The sequence below is a fragment of the Sus scrofa genome, chromosome 1 (genome assembly GCF_000003025.6).
Source record: "Sus scrofa isolate TJ Tabasco breed Duroc chromosome 1, Sscrofa11.1, whole genome shotgun sequence".
In the NCBI taxonomy this organism is placed as follows: Eukaryota; Metazoa; Chordata; class Mammalia; order Artiodactyla; family Suidae; genus Sus; species Sus scrofa.
Window position 1 is genome coordinate 87,314,805 of NC_010443.5, and position 13,351 is coordinate 87,328,155.

The 13,351-nt window shown below is 37.2% G+C and overlaps 1 protein-coding gene across 2 annotated transcripts in view; it reads right to left on the bottom strand.

Annotated features, from left to right (window-relative positions):
* IRAK1BP1 (interleukin 1 receptor associated kinase 1 binding protein 1) overlaps positions 1–13,351 on the bottom strand; it is a 39,963-nt gene that overhangs the window by 24,841 nt on the left and 1,771 nt on the right. For both annotated transcript variants that reach the window (XM_003353300.4, XM_021092236.1), the window contains exon 2: positions 3,496–3,561. In XM_003353300.4, the coding sequence (XP_003353348.1) occupies positions 3,496–3,561 (66 nt within the window). The remainder of the gene's footprint in view (positions 1–3,495; positions 3,562–13,351) is intronic.

A 13,351-nucleotide genomic window follows, 5' to 3' on the forward strand; every position in this document is an offset into this window, starting at 1 on the left:
ATTCTGGTTTAATGTTAGAAAAATTTTATATTAATTAGATGTCTAAAAATGGAATTGGTTTTTAATATTCATACCTATCTATGTATAAAATATTTCACAACACAAATTAAGAGTTAAAGATTAGATAAGATAATGTATGTAAAATGCCTGACACATGGAAACATGTAAGGAAAAGGAGGGGGAAAGCTGGTTATAATACTTTTCTATTTAATAACTTTTTTGAATGCCTGTATCATCCTGGGCTTTTAAAATCCCCCCAAACACTGAAATTATAACAGGAAAACAACATGAGAGGTGGAAAGAGTAGAAATATAAGACTTGAAAAGCCAAGGTTTTAATATAACACTGAACATACAACTACCCACCCACTCTTAAAGAACTCAGATAATTTTTAACTTTCAATATTTTATCTTTAAAATAAGGAAAAACAGGGAGTTTCCATTGTGGCTCAGTGGTTAATGAACCCAACTAGTAACCATAAAGGTTGCAGGTTTGATCCCTGGTCTCGCTCAGTGGGTTAAGGATCTGGCGTTGCCGTGAGCTGTGCTGCAGGTTGCAGATGCAGCTCGGATCCTGCATTACTGTGGCTATGGCATAGGCTAGCAGCTACAGCTCTGATTCAATCCCTAGCCTGGCAATCTCCATATGCCTGGGATGTGGCCCTAAAAAGACAAAAGAGAAAAAAATAAATAAAATAAAATAAGGAAAAACAACAGGGTAGGTAGGTGGTTAGTAAAATAGTCTCTAAAGTGCCTTTCAGGATATAAATTTCAGATATTACTTGAAAAGTAATGTTCTACCATCTAATCTTATTCTATATATTTAATGATCCATGAAAATATCAGTTTATGTCAGACATTAGGTTTTGATGTTCATGATAGCCACAGACATAAAGCCACAATTTACTCTTTACACACAGGTTAGCATACTTTGTACCTTATGACCCTACCATCCTGGTCTCAGCTGATGCCGACTTAGGGCAATCATGTGTTAGATTGCATTATGTAATAGTTCTGGCTACCAGGGAGCCTTATACAAAATATAATTAGATTCTCTCCTAAGAAATTTGATATAAGACATTAAACAGACAAGTACAGCAAAAGGACGAGGAGGTGAGTTTAGCCAAGTTTTCATTTAGCCATGTCTTACAACAAAATAAGCAGCTGAAAAGCACATTCTGTACTTGACCAGTCAGTCCTCAGAATAACCCAGTCTGAAAAAAATTCCAATTTTTCATGAAGCCCGGCCGTGTGTTTGCTGGGACTGTCCCTTTCCTCCTTATTTCCTGGTGTAGCCTCACAACAAACCCCACTTACTAAGATAACCTGAACCTATTGATACTCACTACAACCTCAAGACTGATGGGTAATAACTACTGGAAGAGTGCTAACGACTACTCCCAACCTTTGACTTCTAATATATGGAATCTTAACAGACTATTCTTCATCTATTTGAAAGGTATTTTTTGGTCCTCACTACTACAGAGTAACATTTGCCAAATGGATTCCCAAAATCATTATTTTTAAAATTCTTTTGAGATAGTTAAATTTTAAATGAAGAAATCACAAAATTATTTAAGAATAGGGACAACAGTGTATTATGGAAATTATTGTCTCAAGAGGTACGAAGCCAGGATTCTAATTTCCATTGTAATTCTTGTAATATGATCTTTTTTTGGTCTTTTTTTCCTTTTCTTTTTAGGGCCGCACCTGTGGTGTGTGGAGGTTCCCAGGCTAGGGGTCCAATTGGAGCTATAGCTATGCCAAAGCCACAGCAATGCCAGAGCCACAGCAATGCAGATCCGAGCCGCGTCTGCGACCACACCACAGATCATGGCAACGCGGGATCCTCAACCCACTGAGTGAGGCCAGGGATTGAATGACGACCTCATGGTTCCTAGTTGGATTCGTTTCTGCTGCACCACGACAGGAACTCCCATGATCTTTGAGAAGACTGGGCCTAAGAGAGCTAAGCCTAAGGTCGCACCCTTAAAATTAGAAAAATAATATATTACCTGTCCGAAGTTCTTTCTTGAGGTATTTTCCACCTCTGAAGGCAAAAACTCTGATTAAGTAAACAAAATTCCATTCTAATCCCTTTCTTATTTCTTTCCTATGGCAAGGAGGCAGCATGGACTATAAATATAGGGCACATACCCTAAGAAGATGTGGGAAAAAAGGGAACTCTTCTATACTGTTGGTGGGAATGTTAGTTGGTGCAGCCACTTTATAAAATAGTATGGATGTTCCTCAGAAAACTAAGGAATAGAATTGCCATATGATCCAGCAACCCCACTCTTAGACATGGTTCCAGACAAAACTATAATTCAAAATGATACATGCACCCCTATGTTCACAGCAGCACTATTCGCAACAGCCAAGACATGTCCATTGACAGATTAATGCATAAAGAAGGTGTGAGACATATATATAATGGAATACGACTCAGCCATCAAAATCAATGAAATAATGCCATTTACAGCAACATGGATGCAACTAGAGATTATCACATTAGGTGAAGTAAATCAGAAAGAGAAAGACAATGACCATATATCATCACCTATATGTAGAATGTAAAATACGACACAAACAAGCCTATCTACTAAACACACAGACTTTCAGACAAGGAGAACAGACTTGGGTGGGGTGGGGGAAGGATGGAATGGGAGGTTGGGTTTAGCAGATATATGCTATTGTACATGGACGGGTTAACAACAAGGTCCTGCTGTATAGCACAGACAACTATATTCGATGTCCTATGAAATCACAATGGAAAAGAATATTAAAAAAGTGTATATATGTGTAACTGAGTCACTTTGCTGTACAGCAGAAATTAGCACAACACTGTAAATCAACTACACTTCGATAAAAAAAGCACATAATCCAAAAAATTTGGAACGAGAAACAGACAGTAGTCTTATACCCTAACCACAGCTATGTATAACATACTCTTATTTTATAAAATCCTGATCATAAAGTCTTTAAAGATAAGTAAACAGCTTGACAATGGTCGGAACTAAATGTCATTAATGAGTGTATAAAAATAATTCGTTCTTTTCAATTTGTGCAAAAGTTGAATAGTTTTTCTTTTTAAATAAACCTAAACACAACACAATAAAATTGCATTGTGAAACAAAAGAATGTTGAAAGTGTTTCAGTCCTTTATGCTATGACTTTTATCTGAAAAGGAATTTCTCTCCTGCAGTGTTTCCTGCTCACTAGATAATATTACTAAAATTTTACTCAGATGACATTTAAATGCTACTTCCCCCTTACTATTTTTATCCCATTTCAAAACAATTTCTCTTAAATCTCATCAAATTTACTTTAAAAGCTCACCCAGATATGGAATGCCAAAAAAAGATTTTGAGAAAAATGATCTTTTGTCAATATCATGAGAAGTATTTCTCCTACACATTGAGCTCAAGAATAAAACTAAATGCAAATTGTCCCCACAAAGTCATGCTGTTTCCAATTACTTAAGATAAATACATACCTCTGCTTCCATGTGATAAGCATTCTCTACTCTTTTAAAATCCTTTGTCACAGTTACATTCTCTGACTGAAACAGAAAGTACAACAGCATGATTACTATAAATGCAATTACTTTAAAACATAAAGTAGAAATCTGAACTACTTAAATCAGAATGACAAATATGCAGAAAGAACTGCCTTGCCTGATATTTTAAAACTTTCCTAAAAGTAACATAAGAGAAATTCAGAAACCTACAAGTATTTGCAGAAATTTCATCATAATTAGCTCTCCTTTTGTGGTAATTTTTATACTAGCTAGTACTAAAAGTGTGAACTTAGGGTGGTATATACATGTGTATGTGTGTATGAAGAATTTCTTGTACATAAAGCATTCTGCATGTTGTAGGAGGTTTTTTTTTTTTTTTTTTTTTGATCTTTTTAGGGCCACAGTGGAGGCATATGGAGGTTCCCAGGCTAAGGATCAAATCAGAATCAGAGCTGTAGCTATTGGCCTACAGCCAAAGCAACACCAGATCCAAGCTGTGTCTGCCACCTACACATCTCATGGCAACGCTGGATTCTTAACCCACTGAGGCCAGGGATTGAACCTGTGTCCTAATGGATACTAGTCAGATTCGTTTCCGCCGAGCCCCTATGCGAACCCCTGCTGTAGGAGTTTTTAAAATGTTTAATTTACAAATAACAACACAAATTGACTGAATACCTATAATATGCAACTTTGGGCAAGTTATTCAATTTTTTGGCTTAGTTTCTTTCCACATTTACAAAATTAGGTTACACTACTTGTAATTGTTCTGAGGGTTTAATGAGAAGTTGTAAATAAAGTACTTGACCCAGAAGGCACTCAGCAAATGTAGATGCTATACTACTATGACATAAATATTTCCTGAAATGCTGGACCTGAATCGGTCTGTTCCTAGAAAAGTAATATTTTGATTCTGTGTAAATACAGGGTACTAATTCCAGAAAAAAAAAAAAAAAAAAAAGGTTAATTTCTTTACTTTTCAAGAGAGTTTTAAAATTTAGTGAAATGAACTCTTGACCTACTCCCATCCTTGTGGACAAAGAGAACTTATATTTTATAAATTTTTATATCTTCAAAATATATGCTAAATAAAGATTATTATGCCCAAGAATGATTTAATTATAAGTTATTTTGCAAGGTACTTAGTTATACCTGAATTTGAAGATATAAACTCATTTCAAGCTGTTTATATGATCTGGAAAATTCTAAAAAGCTTTAACTTGAAAATGTGAACTTAAGTTCCAATTATAGCTCTGATGTCTGTCACTATACAATGAAAACATTAATTCATTTTTATGATAAAGGTAGAATCTGCTCATTGTAGAAAAAGTGGAATACAGATAAATACTGCAAAACATGAAACTTTTCTGTCATTTAATATTCTTTTATGACATGTAAACATATCTTCTATTTTCTTAGTTTTTTTTTTTTACTTTTTTCCCCATTTCACTTGATTAATACATGTAAAACTTCTGACTGAAAAATTACTAGAGAATTAATTTTAGGAAGGGTAGCTGAAAATAAAGTACCTTTTACTGTTGCATTTAATAGTGCTATTGTTTTTATAAAAATAATATCCCCTAGTTAAGGAAAACCTAATACTAAAGAACAAAGAATAAAGTAGTAATGTCTCCAAATCCTTTACTGTTAATATTTCAGTAAACATTTTATTAAATCATCTATCAATGCATATGGAGATCTTTTTATGTGTTTACCTGCCATCTGTATACATGCTTTGGTGAGGTGCATGTTCAGATATTTTGTGCTTTTTATTTATTTTTTGTCTTTTTAGGGCCACATCCACAGCGTATGGAGGTTCCTAGGCTAGGGATCGAATGGATGCTGGAGCCACCAGCCTACACCACAGCCACAGCAACACCAGATCCAAGACATGTCTGCAACCTACACCATAGTTCACGGCAACACCAGATCCTTAAGCCACTGAGTGAGGCCAGGGATTGAACCTGTGTCCTCATGGATAGTAGTCAGTTTCGTTTCTGCTGAGCCACAATGGGAACTCCCATTTTGTACTTTTTAATTGAACTACATGTTTTCTTATTATTGAACTGAGTTATCTGTATATTCTTGATTCAAGTCCCTTTTCAGATATATAACTTACAAATATTTTCACACAATCTGTGGGAAGTCTTTTTTTTTTTTTTTTAAGACTTAACTTTTTCATTGCAGTTTCAGGTTCACAGCAAAATTAAAGCGGAAAGTACAGAGATCTCCCATATGCCCCCTGCCCCTATAAATGCACAGCCTGCACCATTATCAACAATCCCCATCAGAGTGACACACTGGTTAGTTACCACAACTGATGGACCTACACTGACACATCATGACCACCCAAAGTCCATAGTTTACATTGGGTTCACTCTTGGTGTTGTATATCCTGTGTGTTTGTACAAATGACATGTGTTTACCACTGCCGTAGCACATAGATTCTTTTGATCACCCTAAAAATCCTCTTGCTCTGCCTCTTTATTCCTCCCCTTCTCTCAACTCCTGATTTTCATTAATGTCTTTATACGGTTTGCCTTTTCCAGAATGTCATATATTTGAAACATTACCATATGTAGCCTTTTCAGATTGGCTTCTTTCAATCAGTAACATTCATTTAAGTTTCTTCTATGTTTTTTCATGGCTTGATAGCTCATTTCATTTTGGCACTGAATAACATTCCATTGTCAGTTTGTTTATCCGTTTATCTTCTGAAGGACATCTTGGTTGCTTCCAAATTTTGGCAATTGGATTGTCCTTTCAGTTTTTTCATTTCTTTTTCAAAGCAAAAGTTTTTAATTTTGATAAAATCCAATTTATATTTTTGTTTGTTCTTTCATGGATTGTGCTTTATGTAATGTATCTACAAAGTTATTTTCAAATCCAAGGTCAGATTTTCTCTTTTACTTTCTTCTTTTTTTATGTTTTACATTTAGGTATATCATCCATTTTGAATGAACTTTTGTATAAAGTGTGAAAGTATGAGTTGAGGTTCACTTTTTACACATGGACATTCAATGGTTTCAGCACCATTTGTTGGAAAGACTCTCCTATCTCTACTGAACTACATTTATACCCTTAGTGTTCTTCTACCTGAGAAAGAACAAATTCTTACGAGTGGTAAAATACTTACATAGTTTATCCGAGTAATTCTTTTTTTGTTTGTTTTTTAAGGGCTGCACCTGAGGCACATGCAGGTTCCCAGACTAGGGGTCCAATTGGAGCTACAGCTGCTGGCCTATACACAGCTCATGGCAGCAACATCAGATCTGAGCCGTGTCTGTAACCTACACCACAGCTCATGGGCAACACCAGATTCTTAACCCACTGAGAGAGGCCAGGGATTGAACCTACAACCTCATAGTTCCTAGTCAGATTCGTTTCCACTGAGCCATGATGGGAACTCCTACCCTGGTGCTTCTTAAAGCAACTGTGTATAGTTTGAAAGCAATATATGTAAGACAGTTATCTTATTTATAAATGTAGTCATATATTTGATAAACATTGGAATTACAAATAATATTACAGGGAATGAGGAAATAAAAATTGCCTCATAGCAATCAGACTGAGAAGTACTAAGCAGAATATAAAACAATTTTCAAGAAGACATAGAACCAAAATTTCTAACAGAAACTAACTGAACTGCAATAGCGAAAGTGATTAGCACTCTTTTTCTGCTTGACTGCTGCCTTCAGAAAGCCAATTCTAGCCCCACTTTAATCCTCCTGTTTTCCTATGAAAAAATGGAATAGAATAACCAATCATCAAACTGCCCCTACTTCACTGATCCTTCCTTACACAATAGGTCCCTGTTGGCCAACCATTCCATATACCACAGTATGCATATGCCAATCCCAAATCCCAATATATATTTGTTGAGTAAGTGAATAGTTGACTGAATATGTGAAAAAAATCCAATGTCTCAAAAGAAAGACAGTTAAGCAGAGGAAGTAAGTAAATGTAGTTCCAGAGCAGTGGTATCAAGATGGCAGAGGAATAAGATGTGGTGATCACCTTCTCCCACAAACACATCAAAACAAAAACAAAAGCAAAAACAAAACCATGTGCATATGCAGAACGATTTACACTGAACATCTACTGAATGCTGGCAGAAGACCTAAATCTTCCACATAACTGGGTAGAACAAAAGGGAAAAAAAAATAGAGAGCAATAGAGAAAAAAGAAAGGAATCAGTATGGGACTAGCATTCCTGAGAGGGAGCTGTGAAAGAGGAAAGGCACCTGCAGCCTGGGAAGACAACTAACTGACAGGAAGATCAGCAGAGACAGAGGAGCCTCAAAGCCTTGGAGAAAAGCACAGCGGCAGACTGAGGAGGGAAAAGCAGAGATGGAGTCACACAGATCATCAGTACCACCTCCCTGGACACCACAGCCTGAGGGGCTAGGGATTGGTGTGCTACAGGCCAAGGAGCAGAACACCATAGGCGAGGGAACCTGGAAGAAGGTCTGGGCCTGCAGGAGAAGCAAGGTGCCATTGTTGGGGAGGGTGAGAGGAGGAGGTGCAGACCGACATAGGAATCTCTTTCCCTGTGCATGTTCAGACTCTCAGAGGGCGGGGGCGCCTCTGGCACTTGTGTGGGCTATAGGTGACAGCACACCTCTTGTGCAGGCTACAGCCAGCTGTGGGCCCTGACAGCCTCTTGGTTCCCTTGGCTGTGGCACTCTGCACCTCTTGTTAGGGCTAAGGGCAGTGGGAGGCTAAGCAGGATGGGGTGCTTCTTGCGTGATCTACAGGTGGTGGGGACAAACAATAGCAGTCATCTCGGAAACCATCTTCTACCACTAGGGGTCTGTAAAGGGGCTCCACCTTTGGCCCCAAAAAGTTGGCAAAAAAGAAGGCACTGCAACTGACCACCACCCATTGTTACTCTCACTCCCCTAGGAACACACCCGCCCTGCTGCTGCCACTGTCAAACATTCTGGGCAGCCCCCACACATGCCCGATCACTGTCACTTCCCAGGACCCTGCAACTAGAAGCAACCTGTGCAGCACCTCCTGCATGGGGTAAGCATGATGGAGTTCATTGTGTGTGGTCTACAGGTGGCAGGGGCAAACTACTGCAATTATCTCTGACTCTGGAGGTGAGTGTGGCCAACTACCACCAGGGATTGGTGAACAGGCACCACTTACATCCCCAGTCACCTTAGAAGTTACCACAGAGAAAGGCGCTGTGACCAAACATCAACCATTGTTGCTCTCACTCCCTTGGCTCTCAACACACACCCTGCTGCAGCCACTGCCAAATGTTCCAGGCACTGCCTAAATCTTCCTGAGGCTCATTACCACTTCCCACTGCCCTGTGACTAGGAGTAGACTGGGCCATCTTCCTGTAGGTCCTTGCAGTAGGTCTTTATAGTATAAAGAGCCCAGCAACCAGGCACTGACTACTAGCCCTGCCCATTGCCTCTGTCTCCCTGGAAACATACTCAGGGGGATAACAGCCTGCTCACATCAAAGAAAGAGACAGCAAATATCCAAACTCCCACAACAAAAATAAATAGTAACCCTCACAAAATACAAATGCTCTTGCATTAAAATAGCCCTCTAAAACTACAGTTTGGCTTCCCTAAACTCACAGAAAAAGAAAAATATAAGTAAAATGAAGAAGCTCAGGAACCATTCCCAGTCAACAGAACAGGAGAATTCACCTGAAGCAGCAAATAATGAAGCAGACCTCTGCAGTCTAACAGGCACTGAGTTCAAAAGGGAGACAGTGAAAATACTGAAGAAAATAAGGGTGAATATGAAGGAATTAAGAGCAGATATAAACAGTAATACAGATTACTTTAGAAAGGAACTAGAAAATATGAGGAACCAAGAAAAATTAGAAAATTCATTTGCAGAGTTGCAAACTGAGTTAAAGTTATTAAAGAGCAGAATTAATAATGCAGAAAAATGAATTAGTGACTTGGAAGACAGAATGATGCAAATCACCCAACCCGGACAGAAGATAGAAAACCAAGTTAAAAAACATGAAAGCAATATAAGAGATCTATGGGATAATATAGGAATTCCAGAAGGAGAAGGAAAAGAAAAGGGGATTGAAAATACATTTTAAAAAATTATGTCTGAAAACTTTCCAAATCTAAAAAAAAACAGATATTAAGATACAGGAAGCACAGAGGGCCCCAAACAAGCGAATCCAAACAGGCCCAAACCAAGACATATTATAATAAAGATGGCAAAGTTAAAGATGAAGAGAAGATTCTAAAGGCAGCAATAGAAATGCAAAGTGTTAATTACAAGGGAACCCCCTTAAGGCTATCAGCTGATTCCTCTACAGAAACACTACAGGCCAGAAGAGAGTGGCAAGACATATTCAAAGGTCTAAAAAGGAAAAATTTGCAGCCTAGACTACTCTACCCAGCAAGAATATCATTTAAAAGAGGAGAAATAATCAATTTCTTCAACAAACAAAAGCTAAAAGAGTACAGCAAATCTAAACCCATTCTAAAGGAAATACTGAAAGGGCTTCTCTAGATTAAAAGAGAACTAAGAAGAAATAGGATGGAGGAAATCATAATTGGAAAGCAATCACTTAAATAAGCCAGTATACAGATCTAAAATGAAAAAAAAAAGTGTAAAGTGACGATAAACATAAGAAACAGCAAAGAGGACAAACATGAAGATGTTAAAAAGGACTTTAAAATCATAGACTGTAGGGAAGAAAGGTGAGAAAATCTTGACTTTTTTTTTTATAATGTGTTTGAGCCTACATGACTGTCATGCTAAAGTAAGCAGATACAGAAAAGGGTTAACATACTTGAAAAACAGGGAAACCACAAATCAAAACCAAACATTACATTCACAAAAACTAAAAAGAAAAGTACACAAGAATAAAATAGACGGAAATCATCCAACCAAAAAAAGAAAAGAAAAAAGGAGAAACATAGAATCAACTGGAAAACAAGGTTTAAAAAGGCAAGAAAGACATATTTATCTTTCTCTTTCTGACTTACTTCACTCAGTATGAGAGCTCTAGTTCCATCCATGCTGCTACGAATGGCATTATTTTGTTCTTTTTTATGGCTAAGTAGTATGAGTATGAGATCCTGCTGTGTCTAGTCACTTATGATAGAGCAATGATAATGTGAGAAAAAAGAATCTGTACATGCATATGTTACTGGGTCACCATGCTGTATAGTAGAAAATTGACAGAACAATGTAAACCAGTTATGATGGAAAAAAATAAAAATCATTATATACCAGTAATTACCTTAAATGTCAATGGACTTAATGCTCCAATCCAGTTATTGATAATCTTAATTTTTGAAGTTCTCATAAAGAAAAGGTGATAGAAAGATGGCCAAGTACTGTGAACTGACAATTTACATAAAAATGTTTAACCTCAATTGTAAAAAAAAAAAAAAAGCATAAGAAACGTTAACTTTTTTTAAACTATTGAATTGGCAATGTTAAAGAAAAAAATTATGCCCACTGTGCCAAAGATACATTTCTAGTGAAGATGTAAACTTATCTTCCTAGAGGTGTAACTTTTCATAAGCATAAAAAATACATAAGCCAGGAATTAATGTCAAAAGAACATAATTAAGAACTTGTATAAATACCTAACAACATTTTGCCACCATTTTTAATAATGAAAAGCTGAAGCCAGCTCATATGAAATGTTCAATCTGTTCCTATTACTCCCTGTCTTAATGTGGGTACACCCAGAAACAGACTCTAAGATGAGGATTTGAGTTCAAGCAGATTATTTTTAAGGTAATTCCAAAAACACCACAGTGGAGTACGACATGGAACAGAGAAAGAAAGAAAACCATTATAGAGTGTGTTGTCAAGCAGTCACCACTGTGAGCAACTGAAACTTGGTCCTGCAGAGAAACTCTGGGAGCTGGGGTACAACACATGCTGGAGGGCTATCTTGCCCAAGCAAGTAGTCTGAGGTCCCTTTCCACCCCCTCCCCTCAGCTGTTAGTTGAAGGCTGCTGGAGCAGGGGAGGGGCTGTTAATTTTCTGGTATGACTGGCTCACCCATTTCTAAGTGAATTCCTGCAGCAAGGGAAAGCTGTGTGGGGCATCATTAGCATCTGCAACATCCCACACCTGAAACTCCATCAGCCACTGCCAAGACAATAAAGCAGCAACATGCTATCGTGGTTAAAGTGCATGGGCTCTGAACTCAAAGTTCTTGACTAGAGTTTTCCTAACTGTGCGCCCTGGGGCCTCCACGCTCTGCCTACAGCTTTCTTCTTTGATCTCGTGACTACCCTCTGTTATGTCCAGGTACTCCTGTGTCCCAGCCATACTGAACTGCATCCACCTAGTGCTCTGAATACATATGCTTGCTGCATTGTAGTATATGGAACCAAAATGCTTTACCTTCAGCTATTGTTTAGGATTTGACACAGTGGTACTTCCATTATGAAATCTTTCTGGAATTCCTCAGGTAAAATGAACATTATTTTCTTTCTTACTCAGCTGTATTGTATCATGTACACACTTTCATCATAACACTACACAGTAATCTATTCCTATAATAAGACTCCTTCAGCACAATGCCTAAGTTTCACTCTTTCTTTCTGGGGCCTAGCAACATGCCTGAGGCATCCATTACAAATCTATCAAAAATTATTAATAGGCAAATACTGGAGCTTACAGTCTATGGGGGGATTATAACAAGCCAGAAATTAATTATGTAATATATTAAATGCTATTTAAAAATGAACAGTGATGCTTAATAAAAGTTTGATGGCTAAATGAGTATATACTGCTAAAAACTTTAAAACATTGTTCCATGAAAACAACACTACAAATGAAGGTTATGCCTCCACATGTGAAACTATATGACCATAAAACCATATCTGACCAATAAGGTAGTTCAACTAATAGTTTATTCATTTAGTACTTCTTATTTTTTATTTTGTTCATTTAAAGACCATTTTCTAACTACACATTATGTGATGTGTTTGAAACATAACCTATGAATGCAAAGCAATTAAGAAACAAAATTGTCTCTGCTCTGAAGACGTTTAGAGTATGGAGGAGAGGTTAAGTAAAGCAACAATTATAGTACAGAATGATACGCTTTATTAAAGGGGGGATAGAGTGTGGTATGGCAGGACTAGTGTTACCTTAGGAAAGGAATGTCAAGATGAGCTTGGGCTGGTTTTTAAAGGAAAAGCAAATGGGAGTCAAGAGACAAGAAATGAAAAGAGAAAGAGACAAGAAATGAAAAGTTGGTATCCATCTATTAAGCAAAAAGGTTAGGAATATGAGGGGCCCTTCAAGCAGGGGAGTGATGTTACAAACCCAGATTCCAAAGTTTAAAACGAAGAAAGACCTTGTGAAGAGCCATTATAATTCATCCTGAAAAATAATAGAAATGATTTTTTGCATTATCTACTGAACAAATTATTTATAGGACTGCTTTCTTCCATAAGCAGAGATAACTGGGAGATTATTGTCCTCAGTTACGTCGTCTTGAACACTAAGTCTTAATGTAATTACTGCAAGTTGGATGTAATGATTCATTTTGTTCTACATATTAAAAGTTACAGCCACCTGAGCTCAGTTTACATTTTAGGTAAATAACTTAAGAATTATATTATTCAAACAGGGCTTTAGCACAGGCAGCATTTTTTTGTGAGAAAATATTTTCCATATATTAAACTCATTTTATTCACCTTATTTATAATTAGCATTTGAATTCTTCTAAGCTGTAAAATCATTTAGAGACATCTTTTCCAAATGACATCTTTTTTTTTTTTTTTTTTTTTTTTCCTTTAAAGGGCTGCACTTGGGGCATATGGACATTCCCAATGCCAGGAATTGAATCTGAGCTGCGGCT